We start from the raw sequence: 26,172 nt of genomic DNA on the forward strand, positions 1-26,172 counted from the left end.
ATGCATCCCAGTTCAACGACCTCGACGCCCTTTTCTGTGAAGGATATTTTGAGGCTGGAGCACCACCACGAATATGAAAATGATTTTCTGATGGCTGACCAAGTTGTTCCGATGCATCATCAGCATATGCACGCTGCTGCGTCCCGGAACATCCACTTCTATGACTGCCAGCCGGAACCGTGCGTCTCCGAGGTGCAGGAAAAGTTTAAAATCCACAACTCGTCAGCAGAAGAGGAGATAAATGAACATGGTGAGATGATGCATAATGAACATTATGGTGAGATGAGCTGCTTTATATGCACTGATGCCTGTAGAATCGGGGTTAGGCCGCTGCTGAGAGTGGAATCAGGTGCGTCATGAAGCACGGCCTTCAACCTGCCAAAGGTTTTTCATTTACTCCAACCTCTGCCTTAAAAAACAAATACCATCGACAAGACTCAAATCACAATGTAAATGGAAATCCATGCATTTATAATGCAGATATTCTGCTACCAAAATAACTGAAAGTAATCAGCAATATTGAAGAACAAGACCAAGATTTCTTTTTATTTTATTTTAGCTTTATTATTTATTTATTTTTTCATGTTTTTTTCCCTAACAAAATTGTAGTTAATTGTAGATAATTATATTATCAGATTAACCTTTTCTTTCTTTCTCCAAGTACATTTAAAATTGTGTCGTCTTCAAAATTATTCAGATGTATCTCTCCAAACTCAGAAACGGTCTCTTGCGCTTTATTGTAATTTCTCTGGACAATTTACTGTATAAGTAAAAGAGGCTAAATTTTAGATACGACTTTTTCATGTATTTTGGGAATAATAAAATACTGTTAAATTGAACGAGTTTAATTATATTTCCTTGTTTTGTTTGTTGCAGACATCAGCAGTCCTGACAGTTGTGACAAAAGCGCAAAAAGCAGAGCCAGTCTGCGCAGGAAACCCCGGGTCCTCTTCTCTCAGTCGCAGGTGTCGGAGCTGGAAAGACGCTTCAGACAGCAGCGGTACCTGTCCGCTCCGGAGAGAGAACACCTGGCCCATGTGCTCAAACTCACCTCCACTCAAGTGAAAATCTGGTTTCAGAACAGGAGGTACAAATGTAAGCGTCAAAGGCAGGACCAGACTCTGGAGCTGGCAGGTTATCCACCTGCACCCAGGAGGGTGGCAGTGCCGGTGCTGGTGCGGGACGGAAAGCTCTGCAGCACGGCACCTTATAATGTGACACTCGGACATTACAGCCCCGTATTGGGATATGGAAACAGCAGCGTGTACGGTTATCACAGCGTGTCCCCTTCAGCCAGCGTGACTGCTGCCGCACAGATGTCCAATAACCTGGTGGAGAATGAGGGGGCCTTCAGCCATGGACACATTCAGGCTTCTTTACAGGCTGTAAGAGGCTGGTGATACAAATATCTGTTATAAAGGAAGCTATCAAATATTTCAATGTCAAAGGTTTACTGTATATTTTGTATGGAAATGTATCTGTTCCGTTTGTTCTCATGCGTTTGATCCTTGTCATCAGAATGAATTGTGTTATATTATTTTTTCATGTTTTAAGTCTAAATAGATACAAATTCAAAATAAATTAGTTAATTAAAGTAGTTACTATTTTCTGTGCTTAATAAATCGGTCCCCTGTCCCCGCAAAATGTGCGTGCTATTATTGTGCTTAAAATAAATCATTTGGCTTTTGAGTTTTAAATTTAAATATTTAGAAACTGTCTGCTGGAGCTGCTATTTGACTAAGAATTTAAAAAAAATATATTGTACAAACCTCCTACAAATTAATCTCAACTCTGCCGATTCATTGAAAATGCGCAATGTTCCACAACATACCAGATTAGGAACCCTTCAGTAACTGGTTATGTAGCTGCGCTTTATCACAGAGAGCCATCAAACAGCTAATGGATGAAGTGACATCTGACCTGACAGCGCCGCTCTATCAAACTGAGCTCATTATTGTCCCATTCACAAATCCGCTGATAAGGCCGGAGAGCTTGTCCTGTCCTGGAGCTTTGCTTGGTAAACAAACCCGCAGACAGAGTGGCTCTTTAACTTTTTTAAACTTTCAATCAAACAGTCCGACCTGCCACTCAGGGCAGCCCAAATTCACTGCGAATATATGTCTCAGTTTAATTATTATTATTAGCTCAAATAAAATACACAGAGTTTATAGTAAACATGCTTTTAAACTCTTTTAATCCGTTTCTAAATAAGTCAATTTAAAGAGTGTGTCAGCGTGTCACTTTAAATGCACGTGGACTCTGAAGCAAAGAGCCCGAGGAGAAGAAACACCTCTGAGAGGAGAGAGGAGCTGAAGGAGCATCTCTGCACAGATAAGGAAGAGGCTGCAGACAGAGAGGAGACCAGGAGATCAGATAATGTCTGTCAGAGAAAAAGAGCTCATGTTAATAGTGGCTACATTGTGACAAACTGTATCTGGAAATAGCCCAACTATAATAGACTGAACCACTGAATCCTCTTATACACTATAAAAAGTTCTGATATCTCAATACATCTGGTTAAGTAGGAAAAAAAATAAATAAATGTAGGAATAGTCCTATTTTTAAGTCTTTTTTTCCACACTTTCACTTAAGCATGTCTAAATCTGTGTTTTTTCATGTGCTTATGTGGTTTAGTTTTGTTCAGGGGATTTTTTTTTTTTTTCAAAATAAAGGTGCATGATTACACGGTTGTGATGAGGGTCAGTTTAAATAGAGGATGACGTGGGCTCAGTGAAAGACCCATTATGGCTTACTGCAGGAAGGCTTTGTGCCATGCTGTGCTGTGCTCATGCCAGCTTTACACACACAGGTATGTCTCTGCTGGCTGTGTAATATCTTTCATAATTCCGGTCTGATAATCTGGTGTTTATGATTGCAGCAGAGATGATTCACAAATTCAGGAGTCCCACAGTCTATAAAGCATCCACCCTGTAACAACTACATCATCCTGGAAAACTGTAGATTGTAGATTTTACAAGCTAAATAAAGATGAAACATAACAATCTATGACAGCTAATCTTTTGGCAAACAGCTCATTGTACAAGTGGCTGCTGTTGTATGAGCTGATGTTTGGCTTTGAAGCTCCCTCTAGTGGAAGACCACAACTGCTTTTGCAACCCAAAATACAGGTCATGTGTAAATATATATTCAATCATGGAATAACCACCAAAAACATGCCTGTTGACAGAATTAGTCCAATATTCAACAACACAAACTCCAAATCCTGTAACCAACATGTTGCTACTTTACTTTTTAGGTGTGTGATGGAGCATTATTATTGAATCCTTCATGTATTTATGTGTTTGTGGCATAAGTGAAATGGTATAATAATTGTATTAAACACTGATTTTCTTATCATACTTCATTTAAACAGGAGGGATGTGTTGCAGAATCTCTGCTCTGTATCTGTTCTCAGTGAAAGCCTTTTTTCTGGGATCTGCAGTGTATACTTCCTCATGTACTTATGTATAATGTATAAAGTTTTGACCCTATTGTAAAGGGATGACTCTTGTGAGTACGCCTATGATCCTTTGACCTTTCACGAACTCGGTTATGACTTACTCGTGACTGTCAGATAACGACGGGTATAAGAAGCGAGCTGCTCAGAGCAGCATCGAGCATTTCTTCAGAGAGTGAGTGATTAACAGATGGTCTTCCTGTTTTTATTTCCTAATAATTACACACCTGTTTCATTCATTGTACATACATCAGCCTAAATGATCTGCATCATCATGTCATTGCTTTTAAATTTTACCCAGTGTCCATTTACTTTTGTTCTGTTACAAATAAATGAATGCCTGCTTGTCTTAAGATAAATTTTAGTGTGTTGTAGAACTGGCCTGTTCAGTCTGATGTCATGTCTGTTATGTCATGTGCAGTGCAATGACCAGGTGTGCCGTCACATACAGTATGAAACAACTGATGCTGAGCAGATAACATGGGCGAACCTACTGTTGCAACAAAGACATAAAAAAAACAGAAAACTTAGCGGACAGAATGAGAAGACTGATGGCGCAACAACTTTCAGTGGCTCGAAAGAAAAACATTGTCACCACATAGTTTGTGCTGTGAAAGACAAACGCCTTCCCAGGCTAAAAGGTCAGAGGTTCTACTATGTCATGCCTGATGCACGAGTATGCAGCTAAATATCCACGTAATGAATGCGCAGGACACAATAGGAAGGAGGAAATGTCAGTCTTTACAACTGAGAGCAATCATGTGGATTGTTACAGAGGATGACAACATCATAAAAGGGCCAGTTTAAACATATGATCATCCCGCCCAGCACAACAGCACTCTCACTGCTGGCTTTGTTAACGTGCGTCCCGTCAGACACTGAGGACATGTGGCTTCCTATTCAGACCTTTTTAAGGAAGTCATAATAAAGTGATGGAAATAAACACACGTATCTTCAAGGGAATTGTTTCATTTTTATTGCTAAATAACTAATAGCTTCTTAAAATTTCATTCCACATTCAGGATTTTCTGTCCAGAAATAAACACAGAAGACAAAGAAAAACTGTATCTAGATAAAGGGATCATCTGTGCTTACAGTTCAAATATGTTAGCAGACAGACAGACGCAGCCTAAGAATTTAAGTTATCACACTGATGATCTTAATACAATGTTGACAAGATGGCAGGTAACTCTCTCCACAGATCAGGACTGAACATGCTAAACTCCAGTCATATATTGCTCTTGCACACACAGCACAGTGGAATAACAGGAAGTGTAATTGCTGCCATTCATCTCATTAAAACAGCGATGATACAAGCACTCATCACTGTGATGTTAGAGCGGGGAAAGCCAGAGGAGGGCCAGAGGGGGGCACAGACAGGGTGGTGTTTACCATACCTGCATTCATGCATTACCAAATGAAGCATGAAATCCCAGAGCGACACTGATGCTGCTAGTAAACAGGAGAAAGGTCAGGCCGAACCACAGAGAACAACAAATAAACAGGCACCCAACAATGAGTGTGTCCATTCAGGAGCCGGCCTCAATGTGTCCGACTCATTAGTGCTCCAGGAGGTATGGCCACCCACTGACCTCACACACTGCCTCCAACTGCAGACAGAGTTTGTCTCCCTGAGGGCTGACAGGGCAGGGATGTAAGGATTAGAAAAAATATCCATACACACTTACCCTTTCTGTGAGTGTGGTTCATCACAAAATTGTCCAAGTACAAACGTTTGCTATATAAAACGTCTGTGGTTCTTGGGAAAAGTTTATTTGAATGCATTCTAGCTACATAATGAATGAGTCAAAAGAAATCTACACCCAAAAAAATACAGTCTATATAAACTCATCATATTTACTTACAGAGAGGAATTTCTGTGTAAGAACGTAAAAATGTATATGACTGTAAAAAGATACCTATATATCCACATACATCTGGATATACATATATAACATTACTATTGTTTAACCTAAAAGCAGAAGTAGAAAGCTGACCAGACTTGGCCCGCCTCCCTCACTCATCAGTGCAGCGTGGTGAACCCGCCCCTTCTCTTGTATAAATTCAGACAGTGTGAGAAGAGACACGCAGCAACTCTCCGGCGCAGAGTGGATTACTCCACGGAAATGTCTGACACTGTCAAGCCAGTGACCTCATTCCTCATTGAGGACATCCTTTCTATTAAGGACAGCACAAGATTTAACAGCAATTGCTGCTCACAGAAGATGGACAGGTGTTCACAGTGGAAAGAAGAGGAAGAATCTGAAGAACTGTCAACAAAACTCTGCCCTCAGGAGGCGGCGTATGGAGTGCAGACAGGTGAGCAGCTTCAGGCTTCTACACGACCAATGAGTATGAATGAAGTTTATTTTATATATAGAAATAAATGTGAAGATAAGTCTTAGGTTTATGTTGTTGCAATACAAATTTTCTATTACCTTAAATCACTAGACTGATATCCATGCTTCTTTTACGCATTTACTGACCCCAATCACATCTGCACCCCACAGACACTCTGGACTCATCCTGTTCCAGCTCCTCGGACGCCAGAAGTTTTTCCTCCACGGGCAAACAGAAGCGCTCCAGAGCTGCATTTACACACCTCCAAGTGCTTGAACTAGAGAAGAAATTTAATCACCAGAAATACCTGTCTGCCCCAGAGAGGGCTCACCTGGCCAGCACCTTAAGACTCACCGAGACCCAAGTGAAGATCTGGTTTCAGAATAGGAGGTACAAAACGAAACGAAAGCAGCAGACATCGGAGTTCTGTAAGGATGTGTACAAAGCAGAGGGACTGGGCCTGAGGGAAGATTTGGTCAGATCATCACTGATTACATCCTTCTGTAAAGCCTATCAATACAGACCATACCTATGGGACTACAGTGGCCCCTGGGGCCCAATGTTATGGTGAACCTGTGTTATCATTTCTCTGTTCACTATCAAAGTCTTTGTGTTTTGAAATGGATGTTGAATGCAGGGTGTTAACTTCAGCAGCATGACGTGACAAAGCGAACCATTTCATCGAATTAAGATGTGGACCTGCTGATCAATTCATTAATAAATTAATGTTGATACATTTTACATTCTTTTAAAATGTTTATAAAGCTGTCAGATGTCAAACCTTCAGTTCGGGTGTGTTTTATACTGAAAACTATGTGCAGGAGTCAAACGGTCAGATAAGTCTGCACGGAGATAGGGATGAGGCTGAGGGCTAAAGAATAAGACCTGATTCTTTTTTTTATTTAATTGATTACATGCAGATAAACTGCTCTTCAACTTTTATCAGATGAGATCATGAAGATATATAAACTGTTAACCCATGAAACTCCATTTTCATTGGACTCATTAGAATATTTGAATTTAGTATGAAAAGGGTCAAAAACATGTAACAGAACCCAAAAAGAAGTAAGCATCGTCATTCCTGGGTGGGTAAACATCTCGACATGTATTATTTTTTTAAAGCACATTTATTTTAAACGTATTATTTATTTCTTGAAATTAAAACTAAACTGAAGTAGAATGAGAACGTGCCTGTTTTACTCGTGTCACTGGGGCATGAAGGACTGAAGCCATCATGTGGCTCACCTCGTGAATGTGACAGCATGAACCTGAAGCTGATAGCATGAACCTGTTTGATAAGATGAGATCTACAGTAAGGCATCCAAAGGGTTAAAGAGGGTGACATACTGTTGAGCCAATATGTTTGCATATAGTGTAACAGCACATTCAACCTGGGATAAAACAACAGGTGATTAAAGAGGTTGCATAGAAGATTCTTTTTTACACACAGGTACACAGCATAAATGTACTTGGTCAGTGATACTATTCATGGTTTGAATATAGTCTGTTAGCTGCCTTCGTTTTGACACAGCTTCCGTAGAGTATGTAAGTCTCCTTTTGTGAGTCATTGTGATGCTTTCCCAAAACATAAATCTGCTGTTTGTGTTCTGCATGGAAGTTTTTTCCAATGATGCTTACTAAAGAATTATTTTAATCATTTCCGCTCTCTGTAGTCATGTTAAAGCACGCTATCCATGTCTGTTTTACATAAACAATGTAAATAAAGTGGTTTGTTCTGATATGAAGTCATACAGAGTAGATCAGAGTATTTAATAGAGTTAGCACTAAAATGCTGCTAAGAAGACACCCTGCTTCGCCTTTGTTCATCCACACCAATGAATTGGCATACTGCTGTTTTAGTCACACTTTCAAAAAGCATGCCTGCATGGTGGTGTGACATCGATTTGTCCACACCCGCAGTAAAACACCACACTGTTCCACCTACTTAACTTGCATTAAACAGGAAAATGAAACACGGGGTTTAGGAGCGGTGCTATATTATAGGTGAGTTTGACTTACAACTACAAGTTAATTTGGTCTGTTCTTACTTACGGTGCAATAGTTAATCAAAGCAATGAAGTATTTGACCCCAGCAAGGGTTATGATTTACAGAGTAATAACAAAACAAACAAACCCCCGAAGCACATCAGCTTAGCCTTCTTCTGCACCACTGGAAGAGCCCCATCTAATACCCACCTGCGATTCTGGCTCTATTGGCTACTAAGAAAATAACACTCACAACATAAGATATAAGACATTAACTCCTCTGGACTTCAATTAAGTTATTTGCATTGTAATATTTATATAAAAATGAATGCCAGCAATGTGGCCTACGGAGTGAGCTGCATGCAGACTGGTATGCTGAGCTGACCCATAAGAGTGCTTTAAAACTGTGCTGATAAGATGGCCTGCAGGATTTAGGGCGTTACGTATTTAAGATGGGCATGTTTGTAGCCAAAGTGTGAGCAGAGGACTGATGGAACTGATAGAGGGGGATTTCATGGCTTACCTGTCTGACATTGTGAAGTACCTGCCTTTTACAGGAACCTGAGCGACGTGTGTGTTTAAGTGTTTTTTTTAAACTATGTCTTTGGGGAGATATCATCAGCTGTATCTTAACATTCCAAAAAAAAACAATATATAAAGTTAATTATAGTGTAAATGTTAATAACAGCATGATATGTCTAAATTAAGAGTTCAGAGAAATAAAATTAAAAAAAAAAAACTTAATTTTTTATGATTTCCTTAAACTCTTATCTTAGTGCCATTGGTTGTACCTGTACCATAGGCCCTCAGAGTAAACAGGTAATTACACATGAAGAGGGCAGATAGCATCTGTTTTGACGGCATTGAAAATCTGACTGTATCGCTCAGTGTCTCAGGCTGTATATGAAGCTGCTCATCAGATAAAGGAGCTTGTTGAAGGGTGAAGCTGAAGGTTAGGAAAGCGATTATCATTGTGCTTACCATTGTGATGCCTGCACTTCCACAGGTCTCAAAAAGACATGGTACATTGACTCACACACGCACACACACACATACACACACACACACACACACACGTCTGTTTCCTTCTGTTTGGTTCTTCAGATCAGGGCAGTGTCTGTAAGTGTGTCTGTCTGCTACCTGGATTAACTGGATAAGGCATGTAAATGTTGAAAGTGAGTGAAACATAAATGTATAGGGGTAAAATGTGCATTACAGGAGATACAGGGTTAAGTTTCTTTTTGTTTTCTTTGTAATATGTAGTTAAATGTGTTGCGCGGAGCCACTGTCCTCTTCAAGGTGGCCAATGATGCTTTGGAAAACAAGCAGATCTTCTCAACAGATGTGGACGTAAACCAACCCTGACCACAAAGACAGCCTTTGTCAGTGCTCCAATATGCCGTGACTGTCTGACAAATTTGTTGGGAGTTGATAAGAAGGTTTAAAACAGCCCTGATCTTCTCATGGGAACACTCATAAACTTCCTTGGATAGTGTAACTGGATCCCTCATGTTACAGCTGCCTTTCTTCTCCCATCACTGCAGCCTCCGATGCTTGATGCTGATTGTGCGACTGCAAGCAGTGTGTTTGTGAAAGGCAGGAACAGGCAGACCGAGAGAGAGGAGTAATTTTCCAGTGTTTTATCTTTAAGATAAAGATATAAAGTAGTGGGGCAGTTTACTGCAGATTAAACCGATGAGAAAAAAATATGACAAGGAAAGAGGACATGGGCGAGGGGGGCATTCATTGTGCGCTTCAGATAAACAACCTACACATGGACGAGGGCAAAAACTAAACACTTTAGGGTTACCGCATAAGTGTACGTGTCCCGAGGCATGTTGGTTTGGAATAAAGCTCTGCACTGTCTGCATCTCTGTTACACATCTGATCTGTTTTTTGTCATCGCACATGGTATTATGTGGAGGACACACACAGAGAAACAATTTTACATAACTGTGAACAAAATGAGGTCAGTGACAATGAAAAATTAAATGACAATATTCAGCTTAACCCTTTAAATGCAGTGTGTGTGGTGTGATCCAGTCATGTAGGAATTAAAACATTTTGTTTTTTGTTTTGATGTCAGATAATTATGTCACATGTAACACACCTACAGTGCTATTTAAAAGTTTGTGAACCCCTTAAGAATTTCTATATTTCCTCATAAATATGACCCAAAACATTGTGTGATTTCCCTGACCAATCCAAAAAATGAGAACCCAATTTTAGAGGCAAAATATGTGAACTGCAAGAATACATAGTAAGCAGAATGTATCTGTTCAGAGGTGTTTTTATTGAATGGAAGATATCAGTGAGTGCCCTGTTTTGTCCGATCTTCACAACATGAGTTTGTGGAAGTGTATAAAGGCACAAAATAAGCACATTTCTGAGGACCCTCAAGCTAGAAAAGGTTACACAACCATTTCTAAAAAGTTTGGATTTCACAAATACACAGACAGTAGTCTATCAACAAAGATTACTCCAAACACAACTCATGTAATAAGCCACAAGGAACCCTGGGTAAGCTCTAAGCAGCTGAAGGCCTCTCACATTGACATTAATGCTGATGAATCCTCCATCAGAACACTTAACATCTAGGGTGTGCATGGGAGAGCTGCAAGGAGAAAGTCACTGCAGTTTGCTAAAGCTCATGTACCGTATGTAGACAGACCTGAGGGCCACTGGCAAAACATTTGGTGGACAGAGACAGGAATACAAATATTTGGCTTAAATGACATGTGGGGAGAAAGAATGACACTGCATTCCAGTAAAACAACCAACAGCATCTGTTAAACATGATGGTGGTAGTGTCACGGTTTGAGTCTGTGTTGCTGCATCTGAACCAGGGTGAATTGCCAAAATTGATGGAAAAACCTGTACATTTTAAAGGAAATTTTGGAGATGTATCGATGAGTTCAAGACAAAGAGGGTCAATCAGAAAGACAACAACCTCATGTGTTATTTATGCAGAAAAATATTCTACCGTTTTCACAAACCTTTGAGCAGCACTGTATGTTGCAGGTGAATTTAAAGAAGTCATGGGTTAATAGACTGTGTTACTTTTTAAACAGTTAAGTGTGGGATGAGTTCTTTGATAACTGTGAAGGTAAGGTGCTATAATGCCAGGTGTTACTTTGTTCAGCAGGAAGGGATATACCATACAACAGTTGTGAGTTTTATTCATTTAAAAACAGAAATCTAAGTAATAAATTAGCACCTGAAATATTTCTTTGTATTATTAATTACTGCCCAAGCTTTAAATATAACGAAAATTTAAAAACATAAAAACCTTGTCAACCTGTACATACTCAACAGTCAACAAGCATTATGATCATTCTGTGTTTGAATTTTGAAAGGCATGCATATGCAAACATGGTGTCAGGCTGACAGATTTATTTACCATGGAGCTGTGATTGCTGCCTTCTTATGATACCATCCTGCCCTCTACTGGAGCTCTGTGTCTCCTGCAAGATCTGGGTGTTTTTTCCCTCACATTGTAATACTGCTGCAGATTACATGACCCACATATGATTTGTAAAACTTCCTCAGGGCTTTTAGAATGAAAGCACTGAAATGTCTTTCAAGCAAAATAGGAGTAAATAGATGCAGCATTTTAAAGATACAAATCTAAGAACACTGAAACAGAGGGAAGTGTAAACCTCTTGATGGCTATTTTATTGTTGAAAGATTATTATTATCTCCATCATCTTTAAGAGTTAGAAACAGAGTTAGTTCAGAAACACAGCCACTCTCACTTGCATGTTTATTTTAGCTCCAGTGTTACATACTGTAGCAGCATTATCACAAATATTTAACATTTGCATGGTCAATCTTCCAAGTATTTATATTCAGGAGGGGCCACTCAGCAAAAGTAGCCCCCAAGCTTTCATTTTAATCATTTGTGCGTATAAGCGTCAAAAATATTAACAATATGGAAACCTCCACATGAGAATACCAGCACTGCTGTTTAAAAAAAAATGCAAGCATCTGTTCAAAGCACTACTTTTATAATAGATGACTGGCAAAAATCCAAACCTTAAAAGGAATGACAGAGGGCTTGGAAGCAGTTATGAAATATCCTGACACTTCATTTAAAAATCTGTCATGATCTGTTATTGGATTCAAATGGAGTAGAAAAAAAACACTGTATACAACAGCAAATAAACTGTGGTTAGACTTACATTTGGACACAACTGAATGGATCAATGGTATTAAGCCACAGTTATATTCAAGTAATTGAGAACATCTCCTGTACATGCACATTGCATATACAACTATTCCATATAAATGGTGTACATAAAACAGATTAACCAATTCAGAAACAGGTCACAACAGGTTCCAACAACGCTAAAAAGGAGTTTTATTGTGACGTACAATTGAAACTTTAGCTGCTTTTGCTCAGGACGCTATAGACAGCTCAACTGATGATGTGTTTTAACACTACTTTGACAGGGAAGAGGGTGGAATGATCATTAATTGCAGGCAGGCACAAAGCATCTCACAAAGGAGGAAGCATAGGATTCTTGTCGTGTCTTTGGTTGGTTAATAATTTCCCCACAGTACAAGCATGAGAAGTCTGTTTTTGTGAAACTGCTGTGACTGACAAACTTTTTCAGAGTAAGGGGGAAAACCCTCCTTAATTAAAAATAAATAAATCTGGTTTCTTTTTGATTACATCAAAATCTGGAAAAATGTCTCGACTGCTGAATCAAAAATAGACAATGGCCAGTGAGCACACAGGAAATGTCTAACTACAACAGGATGAGAGGAAATAAAAGAATAGCCCTGCCAGCTGATTTGATCTAGTTTTTTCTGGCCCCATGGTGTGCCCAATGTAACTGCTCAGCTGTTACATCTCGGACTGCAGTTTCAGCGAAATATATATTACGCTTTTTTTTTTTTTTTAAATATAAAATCTAAATTCAGACAGGTAAGGCCACTCAAAACTACATACTAATACAAATACACGTGAAGGCTGCTGCCACCATCCACTGTAACAGCCTCATCCGATCCATGTTTGGACCTGCTTAAATAGCTTTCACACCATCAAGCTATGTATTCATGTGCTGAACACATATAAATACGCTACCCTCAACAGCTAAGGTTCTATATATCAGACTATTATTGTGCGTTAATCACAAGGAACAAAGCAAACAACTGGACCGGTACGGCCTCCACACCTTTACATCCTGAGAGATGAAGAGGATCTCTCAGGAGGGAATTGAGTACTTAATACAAAACAAGCAGGGTGATGCAGACTGAAACTTGATTATTTAGTGCCAAGATACATGTGACTGGTTATCGTCTAAAGATAAACTGTATTTATCTTACAACACTACTATGTAAGTTTTGACACAACTTGGAACAAATAGAGATAATATGGAAAGATTTCTGAAGAGCTAAAGTAGTGTTCAATTTGAGGCACTTGGAAGGCGCATCCGCAGAGGAGTGGAAATAAGGACTGTGTCGAAATAAACAATGCAAAACACACAAACAGCACTTTGCATCTTCGCATCAGTGAAATACAAGCTTTGGAAAGCTAATAAAATAAATAAGAAGCTCCAATATTATGCAGTATAAACATAATTTGAGAAGACTAAATCATGTGGTCAGCACATGTAGTTACAGGAGAGTCTGGAAAAGTTATGCTTGGTGTGTTTGTGGAGCAAGGGAAGGAAGAGATAACGCTCTCTGCTGCATATCATGGTTGTGCAACTTCATCCTAAGTCAGAAACATACACGGAAATAGATACGTTAATAACAAGGAGTGCCATTCTTCAACGCATCTTCAACATGACAACTTCCTTGTTAGGCAAAAACTGATGTTACTTCCTCATGTGGTAAAATCTCTTAACACAACTGAAGGTGGAGATTTCTTTCTGTGTCAGAATGTGTTGTTCCAACACAGTTTCCATTACAGTTTCCATTACAGCGATCGAGGTCCCGCCTCGTGTTCCAGCTGCTGCTTTGTCAGAAAGTACTTGAAGAACTCATACACTGACCAGGCAATGGCAGTAGAAGGCATCTGGTATATAATCCGAGCTTGGACCCCTTTGAAGAAGGCTGCCATTCCACCAAGTCTGTACACTGTCCTAAAGGCATTAGCCATTCCTGATAAGTGGCCACTGATGTTCATGGAGTTGAGCGCTACATTCTCTTGTGTGTTGAGCAGCGTTTTACAAACGTCAAGTGGCGTAGTGATTGCAGCTGAAACAGCTCCTGCTGCTGCTCCTGACACAATGTGGCTGCCAGGATGGTAATGTCTGTGGGGGTTTAACTGTTCCTGCATCAGTTCGTAGGTGATGAAGTGAACAGCCTGGAAGGGGATATTCATGGTCAGTTGTGTGCTGTAGCTGCGGTAGAAGGCTCCGATACCCTCGGTACGTGTTACTGTTCGAACACAGTCCAAAAGTCCTCGATATGGAGAGTTGTACATTTGCATCCTCTGCTTTATCACTAAACAAGGGAAAGACACCAAGGAGCTTTATTATTGGGCATGAGAGAGTTCAGGAAAAAAATCTGAACCTGGGCGGTACACGTGTCACGGTTCGGAGCGTGTGTTTTGTTCGGTTTAGGAGATGCGCATCAAGTAATGCAGGGAGGCATTTTTTCTCACTGGCAAGGAGACGAGTGTTGCTGACTGGGCAACTCTCTCGCCAAATTTGGCGACTTTCCCAATCTTTTTTTGTCAAAATCGACTAGCGACTTACTCAGGTAACTGCAGACCGACATGAAAGCAGTTATCGGTCTGCAGTTACTGTCCTCAGCGAGCAGCAGGTGATGATGAGCTCCTCCACTGCCCCACAGCACTCAGCAGTCTAAGCTGCAGTCAGAGCAGAGAGGAGACCCACACCACTCTGCGTCCAACTGTGTACAAAGCTGCTGCTGGTCCCGGCATGGCTTACAGAGCAGGATGTAAATAGCATATTGGCAAGTAAGTGGTACAGTGGTAGTTTAAACACTTTCAGTTATGCAAAATATGCAATAATAGCTAATTTTTTTTACTGAGGAGTTGGCAACACTGGAGCATCTCTCTGAAGCATTAACACAAGCAGTGACAGAATGGAAACCACAGAGGGCCAACAATGTGATAACAGATTCTTAAATATGGCAAATGTTGGATAATTAGGCTATATATTTTATTCTGATCTATGGAATTTCCAGTGTTAATAAAAGTAAAAAAAAAAACTTAATAATAAAATAATGTAAACTGAATCGAACCGAAATCCGTGACCGCAGACCCGTGATACAAACCGAACCATGGATTTTGTAAACCATTCCACCCATTTTTTATTACATGTGTTCTTGTTTACACTTCACACTGAAGGTAAAAACAACAGAGAGAACATAGTAGATACAGGGTTTTATGAGGCAACTATACTAATTACTAATTACTTTACGTATCATGTCCCCGTGTCTGGTACTCAACCCATACACAAGGCGCACCGCATTACAAGGCGCAGGGCCGACTTTTGAGAAAATTTTAGACTTTTAGGTGCGCCTTATGGTCGTGAAAATACGGTAGATGTTAAACAAAATACTTTCCTGACATGTTTTGTTCTTAAATTTAAGCCAGACTATGTAGACTTAAGCCAGACTAAATTTACTTAGAGAAGAAAAAACATTTATCTTACCTTCAGCTGGATTCATGACTGCATCATGGAGAACAGTGGCCACACTACCTGCTACACCTGTTAAAAAGACTTTATTGACTAAAGACTGGTAGTATCCACAATCATTTTAACTAAACAAGTCTTATCTTTACAAATATGAGTCATATTTTAGCATTCATACTTGTTAAAAACCTGGCTTTGAACAACACGTTCCAGAAAACTTGTTCATATTTCTCCTCTCAGAGATTCGTATTTGTCAGAGCCAGGATATATCACAAACATCCTTACACACCTATAAGCGATTAGAGTGGATTTATGTTGAGACAGAAACTCTTACCATTGGCTAAATGGCTGTTGCTTCCACTCTGGATGATGTCACTTAGTGAGCGCTTCACACGTTCATAGCAGGCGAAGTAGAGCGCGTGGGCGGGCCCCGCACCCATCACAGTGATGTTGAGGCCCCTAAGCGGTCTGAAGATCCCCTCCGTCCGGATGATCCTCTTCAGAGCCTCGTAAACACTCTTGTACTGCGCATTGGGGTCTGGCTGCAGGCTCTGCATCCTCGTCTAAAAAAAAAAAAGAAGCAAGACGTGACTTGTAACCACCATTCATTGTGTGTTGTTGTATTGTTGTATTTAACAACATTACAGGATCCAGGTGATGACATAACAGTGACTGAATGGCTTTAAAGAGGACACCTGGTGTGGGCTAAATCATGACTTCTTGATGTAACGCTGTCACACTGTTATGACAGTAAGTGCTCTTGGCAGGAGTGAGGTCCTGTTTGAGTGATGTGTGTCTTTCCCAGGCTGGTGTGGGAGGCTGTGGCAGCTCTTTGTTTTACTCCACCATGCCAAGTTATCTGGACAACACAAAGAATGTTTTTATTTTCGAGGAGATGTGGGGCTGGCTAGAGAGATAGGCTGAGTCTATCTTCCTCAGTATGTTCCTCTGTGTTTCCTTCCTTTGGTTTGACAATAAAATATCAATTACATTTCCGCTAAATAACAATTTTTGGGAAAATGGGGGCACAAAATCTTGGCTGGATGGTTAACGTTTTAGTCTCGTGTGACTGTACATGTGCATTAGTGACAGGGTTCCGTTTAGGCATTAGCGTAAAACTTACTTTTACACATAATCAAGAGGTCGGTGCACCACTTGCATACAGTTTCTTATCATTAGGACACAATTTCTTTTACAATATATAGGCACAGAATACCCTTGACCACCACTCTGTAATTGGAAATTTGAAGAAATTCCTGTGATACAACACAAACACATAATGTTTCCGTTATAACATTCAGATGCCAAAGTCAGGTGCCAAATTAAGCAGCAAACATCAGAGAGGGAGACAGTCACATGTATTACTTTACATAACATCCCATCGTTCATCTCAATTGTACAGTCTGGTTCTGTGGCCGTTTAGTAATCAACGCTAAAGACGAGCAGCTGTGTATGCACACCCTTTACTGCATGAGGCTGATTCCAAATGTGCACAACACCGATAAGACACTCCTCCTAGCATCAACACTGGCAACTCCCCGAGCCGCAGACCTGCCTAGCATATTGCTGAAAGTCTGAAACGTTAAATACAATGCATTATGTATGTGATGTCTTCTTAGAATCGTTCTGCTAAAAACACCCAATGACTGATATGACTGACGGATGCCTCATCCTCCTCTACAGCTGCTTGTGAAAACTTAGAAACCTCCAAGGGAAATGACAACAGAGGTTTGGGCAATGCCCAGGGCTCGGTGTGGAAATGTGTCAAGACTAAGCACAGAAGCTAAGAGGAATCCCTTTTTTGGATTATGTTACTGTAGTTGTCTTTGCTAGCCAAGATAAGCTATACATGCCAAATTATCCACACAAAGCTACTTTGTTAGAAAACAATAGCAGAGCAGAAGAGAGAGGGGATTGTTGGGGCAAAGTTCACATTCAGACATTTTGCAGTTACTTTGGAGAAATAAACAAATTTAGTAATTTTACTCAATTATTGGAACTACAATGTCACCTTGAGATAGCATTACATATCTGAGTTACAGAGTGCTGTCAGGGTTCCGCTGTTTATGAATGTGTTTAGTCTCCACCAAATATTTGTATTTCCAAGCCTTGTCTAACAATTATAAAGACTGCTACTGTATCTGAATAAAACAAGACAAGATCCTACTCCACTCTAGTGTGGTAAATTGCGCATTAACTTCTGCATGTTTTGACCTTCAATTTTTATATTTTATTAAAATCCAAAAAACTTTACTGGGCTGGCAACCTTTTTCTATTAAAATGTCGGCCTGCACAGAAAACTGACACCGCAGTTTTACATGTTTTAAAAGAGTGTAACCGATTTTATCAGTGAGCTTTGTTTTGTTTTTTCATATCCCTGTTTACATACACTACTTCATTTGTTTATTGTTCATTCTATAATGTTTCATATCTACCGTTTGTCCTTCAGTTTGGAGTATGTTGGTCAGATTTACATATTTACATTTTGTTATGTTTTACCGTCACCTTCTGTAAGCAATTACAACAACCAGTTAACTAGTTAATAAATTACTTGTCTGAGCACAATTTTTGAAGAAAGGAGAAACACTGTTGAGACAATCTTGGACAGTCCAGTCAGTATACAGTTAAAATTTGATAATGAGGCAAAACATATACAGGTGTTCACTAAAGTGCCGTTGCACTATAGAGTTTCATAAAGCAGCAATACGTCATTAATATTGACCCTTTAAGTTGTATAATAAGGATGTGGTCATACATGCTGTACATTTTAAGGCCATGTACTCAGCCTGCGTCAGTAATGGGAAAACCCTGGAAAATTAATTTTGTTTGACTGGAGATACCAACCAACAAGGTGAAAACCTGTTCACACACGAATTACCTGTTCACAACTTCCAGATAATAAAACATGTTGACCGTAACGTTGCCTTAACCTTGCTGCATGTTAAAACGCGTTTTTGTTAGCAAAGTTAATACCGAGGAAAACAGAACAGTAACTTTAGTCACTTTACAGCAGTGACCTAAACTAGTTCTGCGAGTAGCAGGCAGGCTCCTGTGCTCACATTAGCTAACAGCGAGGCTAACTAAGGATGGGCAGCCTGACGAATTCTACAGCTAACCTTCGCTAGCAAGCGTTAGCACGCCGGCCATCCAGTTAGCGGTGGCTTTGTAGGCTAGTTAGTGAATGAGTTGTATTGACAAAACAAGTGTGAACAGCAACTACAAGCTGCCTCTGAGTGGGTTACCTTGACAGAGTCCACGGGGTACATCACCGTGTGCTCCAGTATGCCAGCCACGGCTCCTGCTGTCATGTGGGTCGTCACTGAGACATGAGGTGGCAAGCTCTCGTAGTCTCCGTCCCTAGTAAACGGCTCGTCGTCTTTGCCTTGGGTCTGCGACATTTCGAGTGTTGCCACCACACGCTCCGAGCTCAACTCCATGCGTGGTGAGCTCTCTCCGGCGCTCTTTCGTACAAGATTACTCTCAGAGAGGTGTCAGCGGCATGGACACCCACAACAACATCATCACTACTTTGCTTGCTGGAGTTCCAGCGCCCGTATGACGATGACATGTGGAGGCGTGGCTCAAGTGAATATGGCCCAATCATATTCCACATACGCAACAAATGGGCGGGCTCTCCGGTTAAAACAGCCAATGAAAAGTTCCCATGCTAGATTCCTTTGAAATCTCACAGCCCTGCTGATACACCAGAGCATCAATGCATGTCTCCGTTTTCTGTAGATGTTTGAATGGGTTTGACAAAAATGTAATCGCACAGCCCAGCGAGAGTAGATAAAGAGGCGCGGTTTCGCTATCAGACAGCATCTGTTCATTAGGACTGTAGAAATCATGAGGACACATCTTCAAGTAGTGGCTTCTTTTTACTGTAGCTTGGTAAAATGTAGGCTACTACAAAATAGCTTCAAAGCGTATAAACTACTCATTGTTTGCAAAACTGGTGCTGAGGCTTGGATTTAACATGTGCATCCTCTAAGCTAAAACCCCTTTGTTTATTTTGAAAATACTGACAGCGTCCCCTATCATGTCAGTTACATCATATAGCCTAGACATATGAAGCCTGACATTTTCAGACTGTATTTCAGACTTTCATTTTATTTATTTTGACAGAGTATTACCTATATTGAAACGAACACGTTCGTCCTGATCATATTTCACTCTTCCATCGGCTGAAACATAAGCTCTGCACACAGGACACACTGCAGTGTCACTGTGGGTGTGTTTAAGAGGCACAGTGACCTATTAATGACTCAGCATTGTAAAGAAGAACCACTTGTTTGAGCTGTGTTGTTACAGCTGGCAGTCCCCTTCTTAGTGGGGAAACTATACAGTCAGAGCCTTAAGACTGGCTGTGTAAACCCCACACTGTCTGTAACCACTGCTTTTATTGCACCTCATTTCATGCACTGATGTGAACACAGATTGTCAATTTACCAGCCTGACAGTATCATGGTCACAGCAGAAAACTGCATTTTATTGGTAAACTTGAAAACAATGAAAGCTGTACCACTTAGTGAAGAGTGCACTGCATTCATCAAATATTAGCTACCATATTAGAATTTGTGTTTTAATATCAAAGACTCAATACTGTGTGGGCCCTTATTCAAGACATGCTAAATTCAGTAGTCGTTAACCAACAGCTGACGATGCTCACATGTTAAATGATCATTTGTCCTATTTCCATTACCAGCAGCCTTCAGGCAACAGATCTGATCTGCAGTGAAAAACAGGACAAGCTGCGGTCTGTAAACACTCACGATACATCTCTGCAGCACATAAAACTGTCTACAGGCCCTATTTCACCACTCAGCTGAAATACAAACATCTATTAGCCTACTGTGCTTCTCATGAAATAAAGAGACAATGCCATATCATAAAACTTTATTACTGGATTGCAGTGTGACAACATTTACTTCACATTTGCCTGTGAAAACCATTTTCATAATAAATAATGGGGCATGTGCTTTCATTTGCAATCCCCTCACAGCAGTGATATGACAGCTTCAGAAAATGAAGCCCAACATAAACAGCATCAAACTTAACAGTCTGATAACCCAACGCAAGAATTCCAGCAGGGCCTTTACAGAGAGACTGATACTCTCAGGTGGGTGTTAGAGGATTGCCCGTCAGTGACATGACATGTATTGCACTAGTATAGCTGTTAAAGGCTACTATAACGAAGAGGCAGAAAAGTTTGGGGGGGGGGGGGGGACAAAAAAAAAAAACACACACACAAAGAAAGACCGTTCCAGCTGGGACGTGCATGTTATTACAAAGTGCTCCTTCCACTATGGTGTTTAAAATGTGTGTAGAAACAGTAGATGCTTATTCCATATATATTCACCACAAAAAAAGATGTAATCATGCACGGATAAAAAGGCATAAAGAAAGGCAAATATCCACACTTAAATACAAAGAAATAAAATGCCACTATCGTATATTTGGGCAACTTTGTTTAAACGAAGTATTTATGTGGGATTACGGAGAAAGAAAAGTGTGCTGTGTTTGTCTTTTTTTTTTTAATTAAATGGAGGACACTTGATGGCAGCTGCCGTTTGATTTTCATAATGGAGTATGTCAGGCAAGATGAACTCTAAGAAAAAAGACATTTTAAGAATAAACAAAATAATTTAAGTATGTGTACTGTCCCAGGTATGCCTGAGGACACATCACACTCAGTACCATCTATCATTGCTTAGTTTAGAATCTTCACAGAGAACAGGCAGATGGCCTCAAAGAGAAAAAGTGACTGGCTTTGGAAAGTCAGACCAGACATGCTGCCCAGAATTTACACTCTACAAGGTTCAGAGATTGATGGGGAGTGTTGGTGACCCAAGTCCCGCTTCCAACCATGGCACAGAAGAGGGGGTACAACGCTGCGCTGCACGCCGATGAATGCGACGGAGGCGCAGCAAGTACAGCATAATGGACAGCATCACAATGAAGAAACAAGCCAGAAACAAATAGTGGTTGTTGACAAAGGAGAAGCTGTGCCGCCAGTGAGAGTGTGCTCCTTTCAGGCTTTCCCACTGGATGTCCCTGGATTGAACACACACAAATGTAAATAAAACAACATCAGCTTGTGTCAAACCAAACGGATGCTTCGATTAGTACATGTGCAGCACATAACATCGCTTTTGGCTTGACTGCTAAGCTTACTAAGAAAGGGGCACAAAAATAATCTGTCTCACCTTAAAGGCAGGAACCGTGTTCTATAAAGGATAGCCCCAAGAGTCCACTGGACTTCTTTATCATAGACCAGCAGGGCTGTCTTCAGGTTTTTATAATTGGTTGGGAAAGAGAAGCCCGAGTGCAGAACTTCATGCATCCATGCTGATTTGAAACACTGGTACCTGCGGATATACACACAAAGCCGACTGTAACATTGTTGTAGAGGTACCACTTTGTTAGAATATGTGGTCAGTGGTTCATAACAGGGTTTGATAATCCAATATAACTTACTTCAGTCTATGAAGATCTGCATGAGAGGCGTACAGGCCTGAGTCAAAACGTTCCTTCAGAGTCTTCCACTGGGTGGCACAGTAACCCTGTCAATGTTAAACAACAAAATCAGGTTTCTCACTCAATACAGTTGCACATACAGCAGCATTATATATTAAAATTATTATAGAATTATAATTAATGCAATCCTAAATTAAATATTTTATTTTATTTATTCAAATGATGAATAGAAGAACAGTAGAACACAGTGGAAGAAATCTGAATCTGAATTAAGTAGCCATGATGTGATGACTAGCCATTTCATACATACATTTTTATACATATGAAGAGGTATTTTTCGATGTAGCACGTACCTTGGCAGCCTGGCCATATTTTGATGCATTGTAATCCCCACCCATACGCAGCACATCCTCTGTGCAGTAGTAGAACTCTGAAAAGCCGTAGAACTGACTGTTGCTGTAGTCGATAGCTGGCTGGTAGATGCCGCTGAGGGAGGTTTGGGTTTCATTGGTGCGGTTGAGGAATGGCTGTAGAATTTGTCTACACTGGTCAAAATCTCCTGTGCCTCGAAGATAGAGCTTCTGTGTAAGACCAATCTCATCCTGCAGGTCAGTGGGTAGACAGGGGTCCAGGAGGGGGGACTCTGGTGTCTCACCAATGTGCTGACCTAAAAGCCTGAATAAATCAGCAGTGATAATAGACGTAATACTCTGTACTAAATGTTCTATCTATCTATTAAAAAACATTTTTTGGCTCACTTGTTTCGTGCGGCAGTGTTACTGATGAGGCTGTCCTCATATCTTTGCCGGGCTGCATTTCCTCCAAACCCCAGAAAGGTAGATACATAAACACGATAAACATGCTCTGTGCGATGAGCGTCGCACCCTAGGTTGAACTCAGCCAGTAAGTTCTTGGCAACTTCCTCCTGTAGAACAAACACACATAAATGTAACATGCCCATACATGGATTTACACACTAATTAGTACAGCGTGTGTGCTTGAGACCACATAAAGTAAAAAGCCAGATTTTGGGATGTGTTGTTAAATGTATCTCAGAACATTGAGAAAGCTGATCTATTTCAGTTTAACATTGCCTAAAGTAAATAAAATCAATTAGTGCAAAAAGGATAAGCAGTGTATGGCAACAAAAAATCTCTACAACACAATCAAAGATTTTTGATATGGACAACTTCATCAATGACTTCATGTTCCCAGTGGTATACTCCCGCTATGGAGTCATGCAACAGGCTTACAGTATGCCTTCAATAGTGATGAATGGAGAGCAGATCATCTCCACAGGAAAAAATGGTGCATACAGGGTTAACCAGGGAATGACAGAGGTTGGGAGGAAGGAGAGAACAAAGGGTGAGTGACAAAAACCGAAGACGGCACAAAAACAGAATTGGTTGTGGATAATAACCTGCTGTGAAGAAGCAAAGCTTACAGTTTTGGGCACTTCGTATGCAATCTGTGTGGAGACACCACCCATGTCCAGGACACCAGCAGTTCTTTTCCTCATAAGCGCCTCCTGTTGATCACTGCCTGGAACATGCACCTCCACCACAGCCTCTCCATCTTCAGTGACTGATAGCAGAGAGACGAAAGTGAAGAAACTGTGTCTCTGGTTAACATGCAACATAAGCACCTGCTATCGGTGGCACCTGGTGCCAAAGACTGGTCAGCTTTACCATTATTCCTGCTCTGCTACCCATATCCCTCCATCAACATGACTGAGAAGAAATTAAGGTTGAGAATACACTAGACTATGTTGATGTCCTGGAGAGTGACTTTATGTAACTGCACTGTCTGGTTTTTAGAGCAGTGCTCTGCTGAAACGTTACCTGCAGAGTCCTTACTGTTGTGCACATGGTTAAATCGTCCAAGGACAAAGTTTATTCCAATCCATGCATAGACACCTAAAGGCAAAGAGGAAATTTATAAATACATTCACTTTATGATATCAGAAAACCCATAGACAACAAACCTAATTTAGATCATGTAAATGTTTTTAGCTTTTAGTATTCTTTCTAAGATCATGAAGCCATAAAACAAAATTACTGCATTGTATTACATGTGCTGTTATTCTCATTGCTTTAATTTGTTTACCTTCTTGTTTTCCAGAAATTACCTCCACATGGGAATCAGAGAACAGAAAGTTGAAGTGGACTGGGATATCTGTGCGCAGATCCTCAAGAAGCGCTTCTTGTTGACTGCAAATACACAAACAATATCATCAACAAAGAAAAAAAGCTCCTTTTTCAGAGTACCAAGCAGTGCAGTTTATACCTGACAATTTCTAGCAGACATAATGAAATGACCCAACTGTACCTCTCAGGGAGGATTCTCATCCCAGCGGTGCACAGGATGTACAGCGGTGTTTCTTGATGCTTATTTTTGGGAATGTTTTGGGCTGCAAAGCTCAACAGTGGGTATATGTAATCACTGGCTTTCTCAGGTGTTTTAGCCAATTCAGAAATGCCTGGGGGAAAATGAAAAAAGTTAAGTTACTATGCTGTGCAAAAACAAGTTTCTATTAAACAAGAACTAGGAATCTTACCCGGCTTGATCTTCATGACAACTGGCTTGCGGTGTTGATCTCGCATTTGCCGGATGTCCAGCAGTTCATGGGGATCACCATTGTGTCGGGGCCAACAGTACACAAACACCCGGGAGCCACTGCTGCCACAGTCCACCACCAGGCCGTAGTTCAGGTTTGGGTTGCTTGTATCGGTTGCGTCCACATCAGTGACCCTTGCTAAGTGCCTTTTGAACAACAGAGAAATGTTAACATATTAAAACAATATTGCAGCAGCAGGTGTTAGTTTACAGCACCTGTGGAAGTGACTGTCCCTCTTGATCCAGCTAGTGTGGCCCTTTTCAGCAACAAGCACCAGGTAGACCAGTCCTATGAGGAAGATCACAAAGCTGATGAGGAGCAGCTGTCGAAGGGAAGGTATCAGAAGCCGAGGGAGAACCTGGGATGATAGGCTGAAATGCCATGAGGCAGGGAAAAGGCACGAAAAGCTGATCCTGCAAAAGAAAGAATATCACCAGCCTGAAATGTTTTAAAGGTATGTGATTGAAACTACACAACAAAACATGTCAACAAACCAACCTTCCCATGGTGCAGATTGTCAATTGCTGTACTTATTGTTAATCAGTCAGCTGAAGAAGAGATGTTTGGCTTGTCCCACCGCTGCATCCTGCACTCCTCACTCAGCAACAGTACCTTTTTTGGGTGGGGGTGGGGGAATATCGTTGCAGGTTATTAGGCTCACATGTTAAGTCAACTTCCGAACTCCTGTATCAGACAGGCCTAAACATCAACAGGACGGTATGTTCTCTTGTAGGTTGTCTATAACCATGCGAATGTACATGAAAAAAATATCCACACAAAACAACAAGGGCGGAAGCACAAGAACTGAGCATGTTGTTAATAATACAGCAGGTAACAGATAGTGTTGTTTAACGTTAGCGTATCCAGATGTCTGAGGAGTCTGGCTATCAGGTTCACTGTAAGAGCAGGCTAAAAAGACCGGAATTAGACATATTTTTACAAAACGTTCGTGTCAGCCCGGCGATGCTTCATGCTAGCTCTTACCTAATTTAATACTTACCATCAAAGAAGTAAGTATTCTTCCCCTTAACGAAAAATTCACATTTGTGGACACCGATATGTTAGCCGCTGGCTCCACGAGTGGCGGAGCTGCGGTGAGTGACGTAACGTTCTAGTGAGTGTTTGATTTTTATCCCCGCCTATCCCGGACTAACCCGGACTTTAGCAAGCAACGCAAACATTTTACTCCCCGCCCAACATTTCTCTTCTTTTACGCTAATGCCATGGTTACAAAGAAATGGTGACGCATTACTGCCACCTACTTCCTGGAACGTGGACACGTAAAAACACGTGATTTTGGTTTAAACATTTTTTTTCAAATTAAGTTTTGTATAAATGTACAAATGTATTACTATGTATTTTTAAATGCTATCAGTACTCATATGTATTTATCTTGAAATTATTTAAAGTTTTTTTTTTAGTTTTATTTAGTTTAATTAGGCCTATTGTACAATGCAATACATTAAAACAAAGAATTTGTTTGGCCCTGCCTCTGACTCACTCTCAGTATCAACCTCAAATATCAAGAGATGGAGATGGATTGTGCTTTACTTTTCAATTAACAACCAATAAAAGTAAGCTTTAAAATATATATATCATCAATGAAATAACATCAGCATATTTTGACTTAACACAGTGGTCTTCTCATCATCTGAGTTTCAAAAAGTTGTTGGACCATG

At 40.5% G+C, this 26,172-nt stretch overlaps 4 protein-coding genes across 6 annotated transcripts; 2 read left to right on the top strand and 2 right to left on the bottom strand.

The window, feature by feature from the left end:
- Window positions 1-1,400, top strand: nkx2.7 (NK2 transcription factor related 7). Its single transcript, XM_028413932.1, has 2 exons — window positions 1-250; window positions 877-1,400. Exons 1-2 carry the CDS (start codon window positions 1-3, stop codon window positions 1,398-1,400), a joined length of 774 nt encoding a protein of 257 aa, XP_028269733.1.
- Window positions 1,401-5,558: 4,158 nt separating this feature from the next.
- On the top strand, window positions 5,559-6,563 carry nkx3-1 (NK3 homeobox 1). Its single transcript, XM_028414778.1, has 2 exons — window positions 5,559-5,776; window positions 5,968-6,563. The coding sequence occupies exons 1-2, from the start codon at window positions 5,584-5,586 to the stop codon at window positions 6,366-6,368; spliced, it is 594 nt and encodes a 197-aa protein (XP_028270579.1). The 5' UTR covers window positions 5,559-5,583; the 3' UTR covers window positions 6,369-6,563.
- A 6,043-nt stretch (window positions 6,564-12,606) lies between these two features.
- slc25a37 (solute carrier family 25 member 37) lies at window positions 12,607-18,939 on the bottom strand. The gene is made up of 4 exons (XM_028414953.1): window positions 18,642-18,939; window positions 15,734-15,962; window positions 15,418-15,474; window positions 12,607-14,239 (listed from the first exon to the last, which is right to left on the bottom strand). The coding sequence occupies exons 1-4, from the start codon at window positions 18,834-18,836 to the stop codon at window positions 13,710-13,712; spliced, it is 1,011 nt and encodes a 336-aa protein (XP_028270754.1). The 5' UTR covers window positions 18,837-18,939; the 3' UTR covers window positions 12,607-13,709.
- A 1,341-nt stretch (window positions 18,940-20,280) lies between these two features.
- On the bottom strand, window positions 20,281-25,687 carry entpd4 (ectonucleoside triphosphate diphosphohydrolase 4). Of its 3 annotated transcripts, none has more exons than XM_028414963.1 (13): window positions 25,494-25,687; window positions 24,992-25,105; window positions 24,709-24,906; window positions 24,434-24,639; window positions 24,205-24,355; window positions 23,983-24,086; window positions 23,718-23,792; window positions 23,297-23,451; window positions 22,635-22,801; window positions 22,230-22,551; window positions 21,877-21,962; window positions 21,606-21,767; window positions 20,281-21,453 (listed from the first exon to the last, which is right to left on the bottom strand). In XM_028414963.1, exons 2-13 carry the CDS (start codon window positions 24,997-24,999, stop codon window positions 21,219-21,221), a joined length of 1,869 nt encoding a protein of 622 aa, XP_028270764.1. In that variant the 5' UTR covers window positions 25,000-25,105; window positions 25,494-25,687; the 3' UTR covers window positions 20,281-21,218. The 3 variants fall into 3 exon arrangements, with proteins under 3 accessions (XP_028270764.1, XP_028270765.1, XP_028270763.1); XM_028414964.1 differs by having other exon boundaries at window positions 23,321-23,460; window positions 25,494-25,686; XM_028414962.1 differs by having other exon boundaries at window positions 23,297-23,460; window positions 25,494-25,686.
- Window positions 25,688-26,172: the final 485 nt, after the last annotated feature.

This window comes from Parambassis ranga, chromosome 9, assembly GCF_900634625.1.
Source record: "Parambassis ranga chromosome 9, fParRan2.1, whole genome shotgun sequence".
NCBI lineage: Eukaryota > Metazoa > Chordata > Actinopteri > Ambassidae > Parambassis > Parambassis ranga.

Bases quoted from the DNA above. Each gene is read 5' to 3' on its own strand.
- nkx2.7 (XM_028413932.1), top strand. From the start codon at position 1: ATGCATCCCAGTTCAACGACCTCGACGCCCTTTTCTGTGAAGGATATT. The intron at 251-876 runs GTGAGATGATGC...TGTTTGTTGCAG, and splicing joins AGAGGAGATAAATGAACATG to ACATCAGCAGTCCTGACAGT.
- nkx3-1 (XM_028414778.1), top strand. From the start codon at position 5,584: ATGTCTGACACTGTCAAGCCAGTGACCTCATTCCTCATTGAGGACATC. The intron at 5,777-5,967 runs GTGAGCAGCTTC...TGCACCCCACAG, and splicing joins GGCGTATGGAGTGCAGACAG to ACACTCTGGACTCATCCTGT.
- slc25a37 (XM_028414953.1), bottom strand. From the start codon at position 18,836: ATGGAGTTGAGCTCGGAGCGTGTGGTGGCAACACTCGAAATGTCGCAG. The intron at 15,475-15,733 runs GTAAGAGTTTCT...TCTTTTTAACAG, and splicing joins CAACAGCCATTTAGCCAATG to GTGTAGCAGGTAGTGTGGCC. The intron at 14,240-15,417 runs GTAAGATAAATG...TCCCTTGTTTAG, and splicing joins AGTCATGAATCCAGCTGAAG to TGATAAAGCAGAGGATGCAA.
- entpd4 (XM_028414962.1), bottom strand. The intron at 24,356-24,433 runs GTAAGATTCCTA...ATTTTCCCCCAG, and splicing joins TGTCATGAAGATCAAGCCGG to GCATTTCTGAATTGGCTAAA. The intron at 21,768-21,876 runs GTAAGTTATATT...GTATATCCGCAG, and splicing joins GCAGATCTTCATAGACTGAA to GTACCAGTGTTTCAAATCAG.